At 35.7% G+C, this 13,229-nt stretch overlaps 1 protein-coding gene across 1 annotated transcript; it reads left to right on the top strand.

The window, feature by feature from the left end:
* Positions 1 to 4,949: 4,949 nt before the first annotated feature.
* LOC120072349 (Pentatricopeptide repeat (PPR-like) superfamily protein) lies at positions 4,950 to 7,149 on the top strand. The gene has a single exon (XM_039024831.2). It carries the CDS (start codon positions 5,172 to 5,174, stop codon positions 6,915 to 6,917), a length of 1,746 nt encoding a protein of 581 aa, XP_038880759.2. The 5' UTR covers positions 4,950 to 5,171; the 3' UTR covers positions 6,918 to 7,149.
* The last annotated feature ends 6,080 nt before the right edge of the window (positions 7,150 to 13,229 follow it).

Genomic DNA, 13,229 nt, shown 5'->3' with positions numbered 1-13,229 from the left:
CCAAAGTGGTATTTAAACTTTCTTTTTCGAGATTTAGAGATTAAATAGAATAAACTTAAAAGTCCAAAGACCAAAATGGAACCAACTTGAAAATAGAGAGGATCAAAATGATATTTAAATCATAATTCTTTTTGAAACCTTTAAACCATAAATTTATAGTGAGGATTTTAATCTCATGATCTTCTATTCAGATTGTACCGTTTGTATTTTCTAACATGGTAAATGATGGAGAGGGTAGAAAAGAAATTTGCACAACCTCAAATAGGTAAAAATGGTGAAGGTGGGAGATCAATTCTTCAACTTTAAATAGGTAATTGGGTCTAGCTCTCACTTAAAGTTAAAAGTAAAAAAATTAATTTATAGGGTTAAATGATTAAAAAAAAATCTCTAAGCTATAGGTTGTTTTAATTATACCTCTAAAGTTAAAAGAATTGCATTTTAACCCTTGAAAGTTCTATTTTTCTCATTTCAAGATAATTCTTAAAGAGCGAAAGTGAACTTGGCTCAGTCGTATTGGCATGCGTTCCAATCCATTGGAGGTTCAATCTCCCATCTAAGCAATTGTTGTGCTAAAAAAAATAATTCTTAAATAGTCGATTTTTTCTTCTTTAGAGTCGGAGTTCACAAAAAGAAAATCATAAACGAAAGAATGAAAAATTGAGGGCGTGAGGTTGAAAAAAGGAAGATGACAATAGATATGATTCACAAATACACCATTTGTCTTTATTTCTGTTGAAATGCCTTGAATCTGTTTGTTGGCGCTTCGAACAACCAAGTACAAGAGTCTCGCTGTCCGGTTAGTGAGTCGGGGTCCAGGGACGATTTATTTGTAGTTATTAGGATTATAACCCTAGGGTTTAGAGTAGTGCGCTATATGAACTATTTAACTCTAGAGACGCCGTTATGATTTAATTTCCTGAAAACATTCTCTCTAATAATACTGTTCTCCCTCTACCTGTAGACGTAGTTAACACACTATTAGTGAATCACGTATATCTATGTGTCGATCTTCTCTTTCTCTACGTTTCCCCTTTTGTGTTCTTTAATTATCGATTCCGTAATAATTTCTTTTTATTACGTATTTAGATTTGTTCTCATAACTAGATACAAAATTTTCATCTACGAATTCCAATGACAAAAACTAGCGAGGGTTATTTTGTAATTCGATTCAAATTTTAAGTGCTAAAATAAAAGTTGGGAATTTGTAATGAATAGCAAATTAAAAATACTATAAAGCAAATGTGTCACCCATATTTTTTATTTTGCAAATCTGGTAAGATTTTTAAATCTGGAACTTGGTTTATTAAACTCTGAAATTACCCATATTTCACGTTCCTCTCTTTTTCTTTCTCCAATACGCTTTATTTTTTATTTGATTTAAGAGTTTTTTCCTCCTTGATTATTAGTTGGTATCATCATAACTAAAAAATAAAATATTTATCAAAGTTTTTTAAATTCTCTAATTTTTATAACTCATTTAAAAGTGGATTCTCAGTCATATTGATTTTGCCTTCTTGATTATTGGTGACATTACAAGTTTTTTCTTCCTCTTGTCAATATCTTTTTCTTTGATTTTGTAGAGTTTTGTGGAAGACACTTTGATGTTTCTTTTCTCTATTTTTTTCTTGAGATTTGTTTTTATGAAGTTGAGTTGTGGTGACCAATATCATAATGTTGAATGAGTTCTTATGTTATTTCCTTCCTTACAAATGTATCAATTCTAAATATGGGTGTTTTTACCTTTTTCTTCTCATATATATATATATTATCTCAAACTTCAAATTTCATATTAAAATCAATAAATCAAAATTTCCTAATTCAATTCTAAATTTCTAAATTCCAAATCTTTCAAATTCTCCAAATCCTCAATTATCAAATATCATATCAAACGAAGTCAAATAATTATTTTATCAATTATCCCAATTATTGCTCCAAACATCAAATAGAAATTGCATGATAATCAGATAGTAATCACAAAGTACTCAGTATCAAATAGAAATTAGATAACAATCAAATAGTAATCAAATAGCAATGGGTATCTGACAGGCCCGAAACTTACGTCATTAATAAGCCTCAAATTTGATCAAAAGAAAATTTGTAAAATCACTGAACTACTTCTATTACTACTAAAACATAGCAACAGCGGTAAGTGCGGAGTCGAATCACAGAGAAGCAAAGAATTAATTTCTTTTGGATTAGATTTGACCGTGAAAAAAATAGTAAAAACAGGTTTCTTTTTTGTTTTGATATTGAAAACATGCAAGAAAGATAAATTGCAAGGGACATACAGAACGGTAATGGATTCATCTAGTTCTTGAATCAAGTAGTCATTCAATGTAATTTATTTTCTGTCAAAATATCATCGGATTATGCATGCATAGCTACCCGATCGATGCGAATTAACTAATCTCTACAAAGACTGAAAATCAATTAATCTGAACTAATCGAGCATCCTAATTCGTAATTATGGTTGGAAAGACCGTGCTTTAACTAACCTACTTGCTCCTAGATACAATTGGGTCCTTAGCCGCCATAAAGAACTAAACACATGCATGAAGAACAAGGATTCAACTATGTTGATTAAGTGTCAGGAAAGTTGTGTTCAAATAATCAATTTATTCTTTAAATCTTGATTAAACGTGCAATGCAAAGATTCAAGGTCAGCTTATACATGCATGCTCATCTAATCAGTGCTACAAGGGTAAATTCAAACCATAGACGATTACAAGGATACGTGCGAGCCTAAATTTAGCTAAGATATGCAATCATGATAAGGACATCAATCCAACACATGAAAGCAAATCTAAATTATGCGAGATTCAAAGAAAAACAAAATTCTAATCTAAAGCACAAAATTGAACAGAAAACTCATCAAAATACAAGAAAGCTTGATACAAGAACTAAACAAAAGAATTACCTCATCGATTCCTAGATAAACCAACCAGATAGGTTCTAATACACCTCCATAATCAAAAAATAAAACAAAAACTAACCTAATGATACTGAAAACATAAAGGAAAAGGAAGAAATCAAGGCCTCTTCTCGGCCTCCATTGAAGAATAATACAATTTTTAGCATATCTCGACCTAAAACCAAAGAGAGGTATTTATAGAAATCTTCGCAGCGTTGCAACGCTCAACAAAAGAAGGCCACGAGCGTCAGAGAAAACGTTGCAATGTTGAGCATTCTATCAAAAACTCGATACTCGATGCACGATGATCCTTTACTCGATGTTCAAAGCTCGTTTACTCGATAACATTTTACTCGATTACTTGACGGCCTTTTACTCGATGATACTCGATGGCCTTTTTACTTGATGGAAATTTACTCGATTACTCGATGGTTGATTATACTCGATTATACTCTATGTCATTAATAAAAATATAGAATACTCGATGGAACTCGATAGCAATTTGGTAATTTCAACTCCTTTGAAGTCTGGATGCTCAAATCAACTCCAAATTGCTTCAAATTAACCCTAATCGGCTCCAAATCGTCAATTCTACCTCTTGATTGCTCGATACCTACAAAATAGGGAAAATAAACACATAAAATCCAATAACGAGTCCGAATTAAGCTAGGAATAATAGCTTTTTTTGAGAGCTATGAGTATCACTAATTTCTATTTGATTGTTGTAATCAGACAACGATCAGGTAACAATTAGTATCATTGATAATTTGACAATCATTATCATATAGCAATCTGTATTATTGAACCAGTATTAGATGGAAAATCAATATAAGATAGCAATTAAATAATAATCAGTATCAAATAGCAATCAAACAATAATCAAACAACAATCAGTATCATTGACAATTAGTATATATATATATATAGTAATCAGATAACAATCATATAATAATAACTATCAAATGAAAATAAGATAGCAATCACATAGAAATCATATAGCAATAAAATTTTAGACGAAAGTAAGTGAATCATGGCCACATGAGTGAGATTTGTCATGTTTGCAAAAAAGCAAAAACTAGGGATATGCTCCAAAATTTTAATTTTTTTTTATTAAAATTGCAATTACCCCATAAAAATTTTCATAGTTGAGGAATATAATTGACGTCAACTCTATAATTTTGGGGGACTAGTATCGATGGCCTCTATTTAGGGGTCATCTCGAAATTTGACACCACTTTTCAATTTGCTCGATTTTTGGTCTTCTACTGATGTCATCATCCTATGAATTTTACCACTTTAACCCTTATCCCTTCTTCCTTCTTCCTTCTTCCTTCTCTCTTTTGCAAAAATTTTTTTTTTTTTCGTTTCTTTTCCGTTTTTGCTGCGATTTATGTTTATGTCACATTTTTTTCCCGTTTTTGGTGAGATTTCCTTCCCACTCTCCTTTCTTTTAGTTGCCCTCCTTTTTTGGTGATTTCTTTTGTTTATGTCAATATCTTCTTCTTCTTGAATCAAATATGTGAGTTGGAGCGTGAATCAGAACGAGAGGAAGAAGCGAGAGTGAGATCAAGAAATAAGAGAATGAAGCGAGAGTGAGAATTCAAATAAAGGAAAAGACTGAAATAAAAAAAAATACAAAATTGACAAGGAAGAAGCTAGAGGAAGAAAGAGAGGAAGAAGCGAGAGGAAGAATTCAAAAGAAGGGAAAAAATTAAGAAAAAAATGAAGGAGAGCAGGGTGAATTGAGGAACGAGATGAAGGAGTGAGAAATCTGGGTTGCGTCTGGCCTCGCATGCGCTTTGGGGTTAAAACGGTACTTTCACATGCGACTGACGTAAGTAGAATGCCAAATTTCGAACCTTTTTTTAAAGTGAGATCAAATTTCGAGTGGAACCCTAAATAGAGGCCATGGGTACGAATTTTCCTAATTTTGGGTATTATTTTAATAATTAAAAACTAATTTATACTCATCCATTCGTCAAAGTAAGCGTTGAATGACCTTTCTTTTTTAAATGGAAGGTTCGATCTTCATCGATATAGATGAGGTGTACAAGTGAGGCCTACCTCATGGATTCCTTATCCAAAGGCTAATGCTCTACAATAGAATCCACTTGGATTAGATTTGCTTTTGATATTTCTGTTGCTCGTTTCTCTTGGCACTAGAGAAAAAGAAACGTTTCCAAATCCTCCTCAATTCAAACAAAAGACGATGCTCCATCTCCAAGAACTTCAAATGGCATAGCAATCTCCATCAACGAGCATGTTTTCATCGGAATTTCTCCCTCAGAGCCTCCATTTCACCAACCCATTATCGAAGCCAACAATTCCCCAATCACATTCAGACTCCCTCGTCACTCGCAAATTTTCAAACAAAACCCATCTCAGAAATGGCGCATCTTCTGCTGAATCCAGAGAACCCCATTTCTCCAATCTCCATAACAGAGATGCCCATTTGATGAAACTCCTCAACAGATCCTGCAGAGCTGGGAAGCACAATGAGTCGCTCTATTTTCTCGAAAGCGTGGTGAGTAAAGGCTTTAAACCTGATGTTGTTCTCTGTACGAAGCTCATTAAAGGGTTTTTTAATTCGAGGAATTTGAAGAAAGCTATGAGGGTTATGGAGATTTTGGAAACTTATGGTGACCCTGATGTTTATTCTTACAATGCTATGATTAGTGGGTTTAGTAAAGCTAATCAAATTGAGTCTGCAAACAAGGTGTTTGATAGAATGCGCAGCAGGGGATTTTCCCCTGATGTTGTTACATACAATATAATGATTGGGTGTTTGTGTAGTAGGGGAAAGCTTGAGCTTGCTTTTGAAGTTATGGATGAGCTTTTGAAGGATGGATGTAAACCATCTGTGATTACTTACACAATTCTTATAGAAGCAACCATTCTTGAAGGTAGAATCAATGAAGCTCTTGAGCTGTTTGATGAATTGCTGTCGAGGGGCCTCCGTCCCGACTTGTATACATACAATGCCATCATTAGGGGTATTTGCAAGGAAGGAATGGAGGATCGAGCTGTGGAATTTGTTCAGGGTTTATCAGCTAGAGGGTGTAATCCAGATGTGATTTCATACAATATTCTGCTGCGTTCCTTTTTAAACAAAAGCAGGTGGGCAGACGGGGAGAAGCTTATGAAAGACATGGTTTTAATTGGCTGTGAGCCGAATGTCGTTACTCACAGCATCTTAATTAGTTCGTTGTGTCGTGAAGGGAGAGTTGGGGAAGCAGTGAATGTGTTGAAGGTGATGAAGGAGAAAGGCTTAACCCCAGATGCATATAGCTATGATCCACTGATTTCTGCCTTCTGCAAAGAAGGGAGATTAGATTTAGCAATTGAGTATTTGCACAAAATGGTTTCTGATGGTTGTTTGCCTGATATTGTTAACTACAATACAATTTTAGCTACTCTTTGTAAATTTGGTAGCGCTGATCTGGCTTTAGACATCTTTGAGAAGCTAGATGAAGTGGGTTGCCCTCCAAATGTGAGCTCCTACAACACAATGTTCAGTGCACTTTGGAGCTGTGGGAAGAAGATCAAGGCTCTGGAGATGATATCAGAAATGATAAGAAAAGGAATTGATCCTGACGAGATAACGTACAATTCTCTGATCTCATGCTTGTGTCGGGACGGGTTGGTCGATGAGGCTATTGGATTGTTGGTAGACATGGAAGCTACCAACTTCCAGCCAACAGTGATCAGCTTCAACATTGTTCTGCTGGGAATGTGTAAAGCACACAGGGTTTTTGAAGGCATTGAGTTGCTAATAACAATGGTTGAAAAAGGTTGTGTACCGAACAAAACTAGTTACGTCTTGTTAATCGAGGGGATCGCTTATGCTGGGTGGCGAGCAGAGGCTATGGAGTTGGCTAACGCTCTGTACAGATTGGGAGTTATTTGTGAGGATTCTTCCAAGCGTTTGAATAAGACATTTCCAATGCTTGACGTTTATAAAGGGCTAAGCTTATCAGAAAGCAAGAACCAACTCTTGCAAACCTGATGTTGACTACAGAAGTTTCAACTTTTGGCCTATTTTGTGTGTAATGCTTTAAAAGGAAAATGATTCTGATTTTTTTTTTCCCTGTTCAGCTCAGTGATTAGAAAGCAAAGGAAGCAAATTTTTTGATAATCTAGAAGATTAAGGTCATCAACTCATGCAGCTTGTATTTACCTTCTAAGGGAGATACTCAAATTAACCTATAAGATCGGGCTCTAACCATATTTGACTACAATTTCTTTTGTGCACTCAATTCTAGAAGACCTCTTACTGGAGTGATTACTACGTCCTTGCAATTTTATTAACCAATTAATTAACTTTTTAAATTAAAAATAAAATTTTCTGATAAATAAATTAAGGAAAAAGAATTAAAATATCATTAAATCAATTTTTTGAATAACAACAAATTTTAGTTCGGGATTTCTAAAAATGCGATGGAAAACTATAAGACTCAAAACATAATATGCAGAAGCGATGATACTAGTCTCATGACACCATCAACAGATCCCTTCGTCAAGTGTCTAGTTTGTTCTTTCCTTGACTTGAAAAATGTTTAAAGATAGGATGAGTATGAAAAATATTCAATAAGTAAACTCACTATTGGGATCAGGCTCTATAAATCACATGCAATCATGAGCTAAATGTTTTTCTTAAACGAGCCAAATACAAAGAAACTTGCATAAAATAGTAAATAAGATAGGAAATCGGGAATGGGGGCTAAGAGATTTTATAACTCAAACTAAACAAGGAAAATGCACACACAGAAATTGTGAGCGTGTTTCGACATTGTAAGTAGCATTCCGACACTTGATGATGTAGCACTCAAATCTTTGAGCAAATCTTGAAGAAAGTTTTATTAAAATGTGTGTGAGAATAGAAGACAAGTTCTCCTTAAATAGACCCAAGAAGAAAAGGCTTGATCACCCCTAAACTAACTAACTAACTAATCTAAACCTAACCCCCTTTAAATAGACACAAAGAGGAAGGATAGGGTCACACCTAAACTAAAATTAACAAAATGAATAAATACTAATGAAAAATACATTTGACAAAAAACTTGTAAGAATTCCTAAAATACCCTACATCAATTTTCCTTCCCCAACAAAGAATAACTCAACTCGAGTTATGTTGCTAGGTGAAATTTATCTAGTGGGTAATATGGAGTGAGGTCCACAACATTGAATGTGAATTGGATGTTGAGTGAAGGAAGAAGGCAAGTTGATAGGCATTTTCTCTAATTTTATTCATGATTTTGAATGGTCTGAGCTTCTTGTTGGAGAGTTTGTTGTAATTTCCAGTGGGTAGCCTTGTTTTTCTGAGATGGATCATTACTAGATCTCCAGGTTGGAAGATTTGGATGTGTTTGTGTTGATCAGCTTTAGCTTTGTATGATGCATTGACAACTTCTAGGTGGTCTATTACTTCCTGGTGTAATTTTTTTATTCGGTCTACCATTTTTTTTTTTTGCTTCTGTACTTAAATCAATAGATGATGGAAGATTAATAAGATCAAAAGTTAGACAGGGATGTTTAGTATAAACTACTTCAAATGGACACTTCCTTGTAGATTTCTTCTGTATATTGTTGTAAGCAAATTCAACTTAGGCAAGACAAGTATCCATATTCTCAGTTTGTTGCTGGAAAGACATCTAAGTAGGTTGCCAAGTGTCCTATTTGTTACTTTCGTTTAGCCATCTATTTGAGGGTGGCTTATAGTGTTGAATTTTAGGTTTGTGTCAAACCTTTTCCAAAGACTTTTCCAAAAGAAACTCATGAACTAATCTCGATCTGTTACTATTGATTTTGGGATCCCATGGATTATGACAATCTCACTGAAAAAGTGGTTAGCGAGGTTCATAGCATCGGATGTTTTTTTGTAAGCAATAAAATGTGTCATCTTGCTAAATCTGTCCACAAAAATAAATATGGATCCAAAACCTCTTTGTGTTTTAGGTAATCTAGGGATAAAATCCATGGATAAATCCTTCCATATAAATTTGGAATGAGTAAAGGTGTGTATAGTCCAGTATCTTGAGTTCTTCCTTTGACTTTTTGACATATAAAACATCGTTTTACAAAGTTGCTTACATCTTTCCTTTTTTGCGGCCAATAAAAACGTTCACTAATTGAAATTAGGGTTTTGTCCCTTCCAAAATATATGGCTAAACTGTTTGAGTGAACTTCTTGGATAAATGCTTCTCTAAGAGATCCTTGAGGTAGAAAAGGAATCCATCAAGTAAGTGGAAGTCTATACATCTGTTGTTAGTTAAACAAGATTGTCATGTGTCATGGAAATCAGGGTCATATTCATATGATATAGGACAGTGGTCAAAACCAATAATGGATCCACATAAAAGTTTAATAAATTGGCTTTCCTACTTAAAGCATCTACTACCTTATTCGAAGACACTGAAGTGTGTTTGATCACGAAGTCAAATTTTTTGATAAAAGTAATCCATCTAATGTGCATTCTACCAACATGCTTTTGGGAATGTAAAAATTTTAAGGAGTACTAGTCAGTGAGTAAGACAAATTCTTTTCCAATGAGGTAGTGTTCCCAATGATGGAGTGCAAACTAAGGAGTATAGTTTCTATTCGTAGGTGGACCTTTTTTGGCAAGGTTCACTCAATGTTTCACTAAAGAACTCAATTGGGTGATTTTGCTAAGATAAGACAACCCTAATACCTACCCTACAAGCATCAACAGCAACTTTGAATGCCTAAAAGAAATCGAGTATAGCTAGGACTGGAGGAGATGATAATTTGGATTTCAACGTATCGAAACTATGTAAGGTATCTTCATTCCATTCGAACTTTCCTTTCTTAAGGAAATTGGTAAGAGAAGTTGCTAGAGAGCTAAAATTTCTAATGAATTTATGATAAAATGAAGCAAGACTAAGGAAGGATTACACCTCTTTTACTTTTTAGGTGGCCACCATTCTATTATGGCTTGAAGTTTGGTTGGATCCGCTTAAACTCCTTGACTATTGATGACGACTCCTAAAAAGCAAACACTGGAATTTTGAAATGCACACTTCTTAATATTGATGACTAGAGAATTATAAGCTAAAATATAAAATACTTCCTTGAGGTGTATGAGATGGTTTTCAGTGGATTTGCTGTAAACCAATGTCATGAAAATAAATAACAACATATTTGTTAAGAAGGGGAAAAAAGTTGGTTCATAAGCCTCATAAACATGCTAGGGGCATTGGATAACCCAAATGGCATTACAAGCCACTCAAAGAGTCACTCGTTGGTTTTGAAGGCTATTTTCCATTCGTCACCTTGTCTTATACGGATTTTGGTGATATCCACTAGCAAGATCAATTTGGAGAATATTTTTTATCCAGCTAATTGATCCAACAAATCAGAAATTTGAGGTATAGGAAAACGGTATTTGATGGTTATTTTAGTTGTTGCCCGACGTCAATACATAAGCGTTATAAACCATGTTTCTTTGAGGCTAAAAGAGCGGGCACCGCACAAGGGCTAAGGCTCGATTGAATATGCTTTTTATGAAGCAAATCCTGAATGATCTCATTAAGTATTTGATATTCCGATGGGCTCATTTTGTAGTGAGAAAGGTGAGGTAAGGATGATCCCGGTATGAAGTCTATGTTATGTTGGATGTCCCTAAGTGGGGGAAGGTCGTTTGTTTGAGTTGTTAGGGTAGGAAAATTATCCAAAAGATGTTGGACTCTGCTGTCTATAGGGGTGGGCAAAATAGGAGGTTTATTTTCCTTGATAAGAAAGGCCATTGAAAAGGTTGATGCTTAAGTGATTGCTTCTTTATTGAACAGAAAAGTGAATAAGTGTCCCTTTTGTTTAGGTTAGGCCGAGCTTGTAGCGGTAGAGATATTATGATTGAGTGGTATTAGAAGAATTTGCTTCCTCATCCAATCAAATTCAGAAGTGTCACTCCCTTTATGAATTGTTTGATTGTCATATTGCCAAGGTGTAAACCCCTAAACCTATTTTATTAATTAATTATGTTAAGCCTCCATAATTACGAGTTAATGATGTTTACTTTAGTTAATTGGTATGTGAAGTATAAGATGAATACGTGTATGATATTTAAAAAGAGAAAAATTTTTCGGGTATTAGAAAGAAGTTTTCTCGGGTGGACAAGAGGGCAACCAACACTTAGAGAAAAATTTGAGAGCCCAAAGAAACGAAAATTTAGGCATGTGGCCAGTTGAAAGAGGGTAGAAAACTTCCTAGGTGTTAGTAGTTGAGCTCTCGGGTGAGATGGGGAAACTAACACTTGGATGGAAATCAGAGCACTAGATGCGATGCAGGCATGATGTACTATGCGTTCAAGGGAGGAAATGGGCTAAGTCTAGCATGACGCTTGCGTTGATGGCCATATAGAGGGAAGGATGGGTCGAGGTTGCCAAGAAAGAGTTAACTTTACAAAGAGCTTAGTAAAGGCCAGTATGGTGGTATGCAAACAGTTGAGTTAGCCTAGGTGGGCATATAGTAGGCATTGAGTAATGCCCAGGAAGTTAAAAGGTGTGGCACAAGGCATGGGTTAGGAGGCCACTAGACTCGAAAGAGCAAGATTAGATCTGCATAAGCAAGAGATAGGGACTTAGAGATAAGCTCTGTTTGCCAACCTGCATCGCATGCACCCTATAGATAGGTTATGATATTATGTGGTCGCCTTATTTGTGTGTGTGTCATTTTGTCATCGCATAGATAAGAATAGAGGCTTATGTGTAGGTCCTATAGACTCATCGCATATATCACATGCGTTCTAGTATTAGAAGCCGTCGCATTTGCGTCAAGAGATGATTTGCTATTGCATGTGTGTTGCATGAACGCATAACAAGAACGCATCCTAGAAAGTGTTAGCCGAACCCCTTCTCAACCCGTTCACCGCATACTAATTACATGCAGAAATGCATGTCATCTTAGGCCTTTTATATAGAATTATGAAGGTCGTTAAGCAGAATTTGCGGCAATTATGTTGGGAATTCAAGAGAAATTGAGTTTTCGGCGTTCAGCATTACGAATCTCAACTAACTCGTTATTTTGCATTGAGCGTTCAATTATTTATTTTTGTAGCTAACGCTCAGTGGACGTAAATGCGGAAACCAGACAACCGCATAGACGATTGCATGCGGAGAAACTCTCCATCACAAAGGCGAGCGTGCTCGATCAACGCATGGATGTTGCGGTAATTAGTGGTATGCATCCATCACATAGGAGTTGCAATCGTCAAGCGATTGCGGTCATCGTGTAGAAGTTACGGTATTAAGTGAATGTAGTCACTACACAATTGCAGCTACACGATAACGCAGAATAATGGGATCAACGCAAGGTGGGTGGAATGAACGCATCAACACAAATCAAAAGATAATGTTGACATCTCAACTACCACGTCGTTGGCAGCAGGGATTCAGAAAGGACTAAATGCGTCGAATGTCAAAATCAAAGCAGTCCATTAATGCTGTCAGCGATCTAAGCTCTATATAAAAAAGCCGATGAGCAGAATTCCAAACTATCTAGGGATTACCCCTGCAACCTAGGGTTTTCCCTGTGATCCAGAAAAATGCGTGAGAAGAAGCTTGAGAGTTATTCACCTCCTTCATCCATTCCGAGTGACGACCGAAACCTTCGACTGGAGCTAGATCTCGAGAGAGTAACCTTCATCGCCCATTCATGGCACCACTGGCAGCTTTGACGCATATCTGCTAGAAGCAAGTCTTTGCTTCCAGCCGATCATTTCATTTTCCTTTCTTTTCTTATATTGTATTGTATACATTTTGTGATTAAGGAATTAATACATTTTGTGTTCAATACATTTCTATGTTTCCTTCGATTCCATCTCCATCTTCTTTACTTAGCATCTTCAAATTTATTGCATCACTTAGTGAGATTGCTTGAGTATCGCATACTTAGTCATGTGGATTAGGGATATGAAGCATGTAGCAAACCATTGAGAGTTGTGCGTTGTGTGAGTATGTGAAAAAACCTTATTTTCTTAGTGTGAAGCTGCGGCAATGCCTGTCTATAGGCTAACGCATTACTTGTCTATGAGTAAAGTCAGCAACAATCAACTGCCGGGAAGGGTAAGTGGATGGTTGCATCAAGTAATGTAAGTCATTGTTCACTAGGGATAGGAACAATCTTAGGTCAGCAAAGTTCATGCGGTTACCTTGTCCTATGAGCGCTTCATTCATCATTTAGGCTTACTTGGGAGAGTAGTCTAAAAAAACCAAATCTAAGACTTGGAAAGCGGATTGGAATGCATAGGCAAGAATGGGGAACTTGGAGATAAGCTCCATTTGCTTTCACACAACATATGCAC

Source organism: Benincasa hispida, chromosome 2 (assembly GCF_027475165.1).
Source record: "Benincasa hispida cultivar pf3 chromosome 2, pf3_genome.v1.1, whole genome shotgun sequence".
NCBI lineage: Eukaryota > Viridiplantae > Streptophyta > Magnoliopsida > Cucurbitales > Cucurbitaceae > Benincasa > Benincasa hispida.
The sequence above is the reverse complement of the archived record's forward strand: the minus strand, read 5'-3'. Positions and strand labels throughout refer to the sequence as shown.

Bases quoted from the DNA above. Each gene is read 5' to 3' on its own strand.
- LOC120072349 (XM_039024831.2), top strand. From the start codon at position 5,172: ATGTTTTCATCGGAATTTCTCCCTCAGAGCCTCCATTTCACCAACCCA.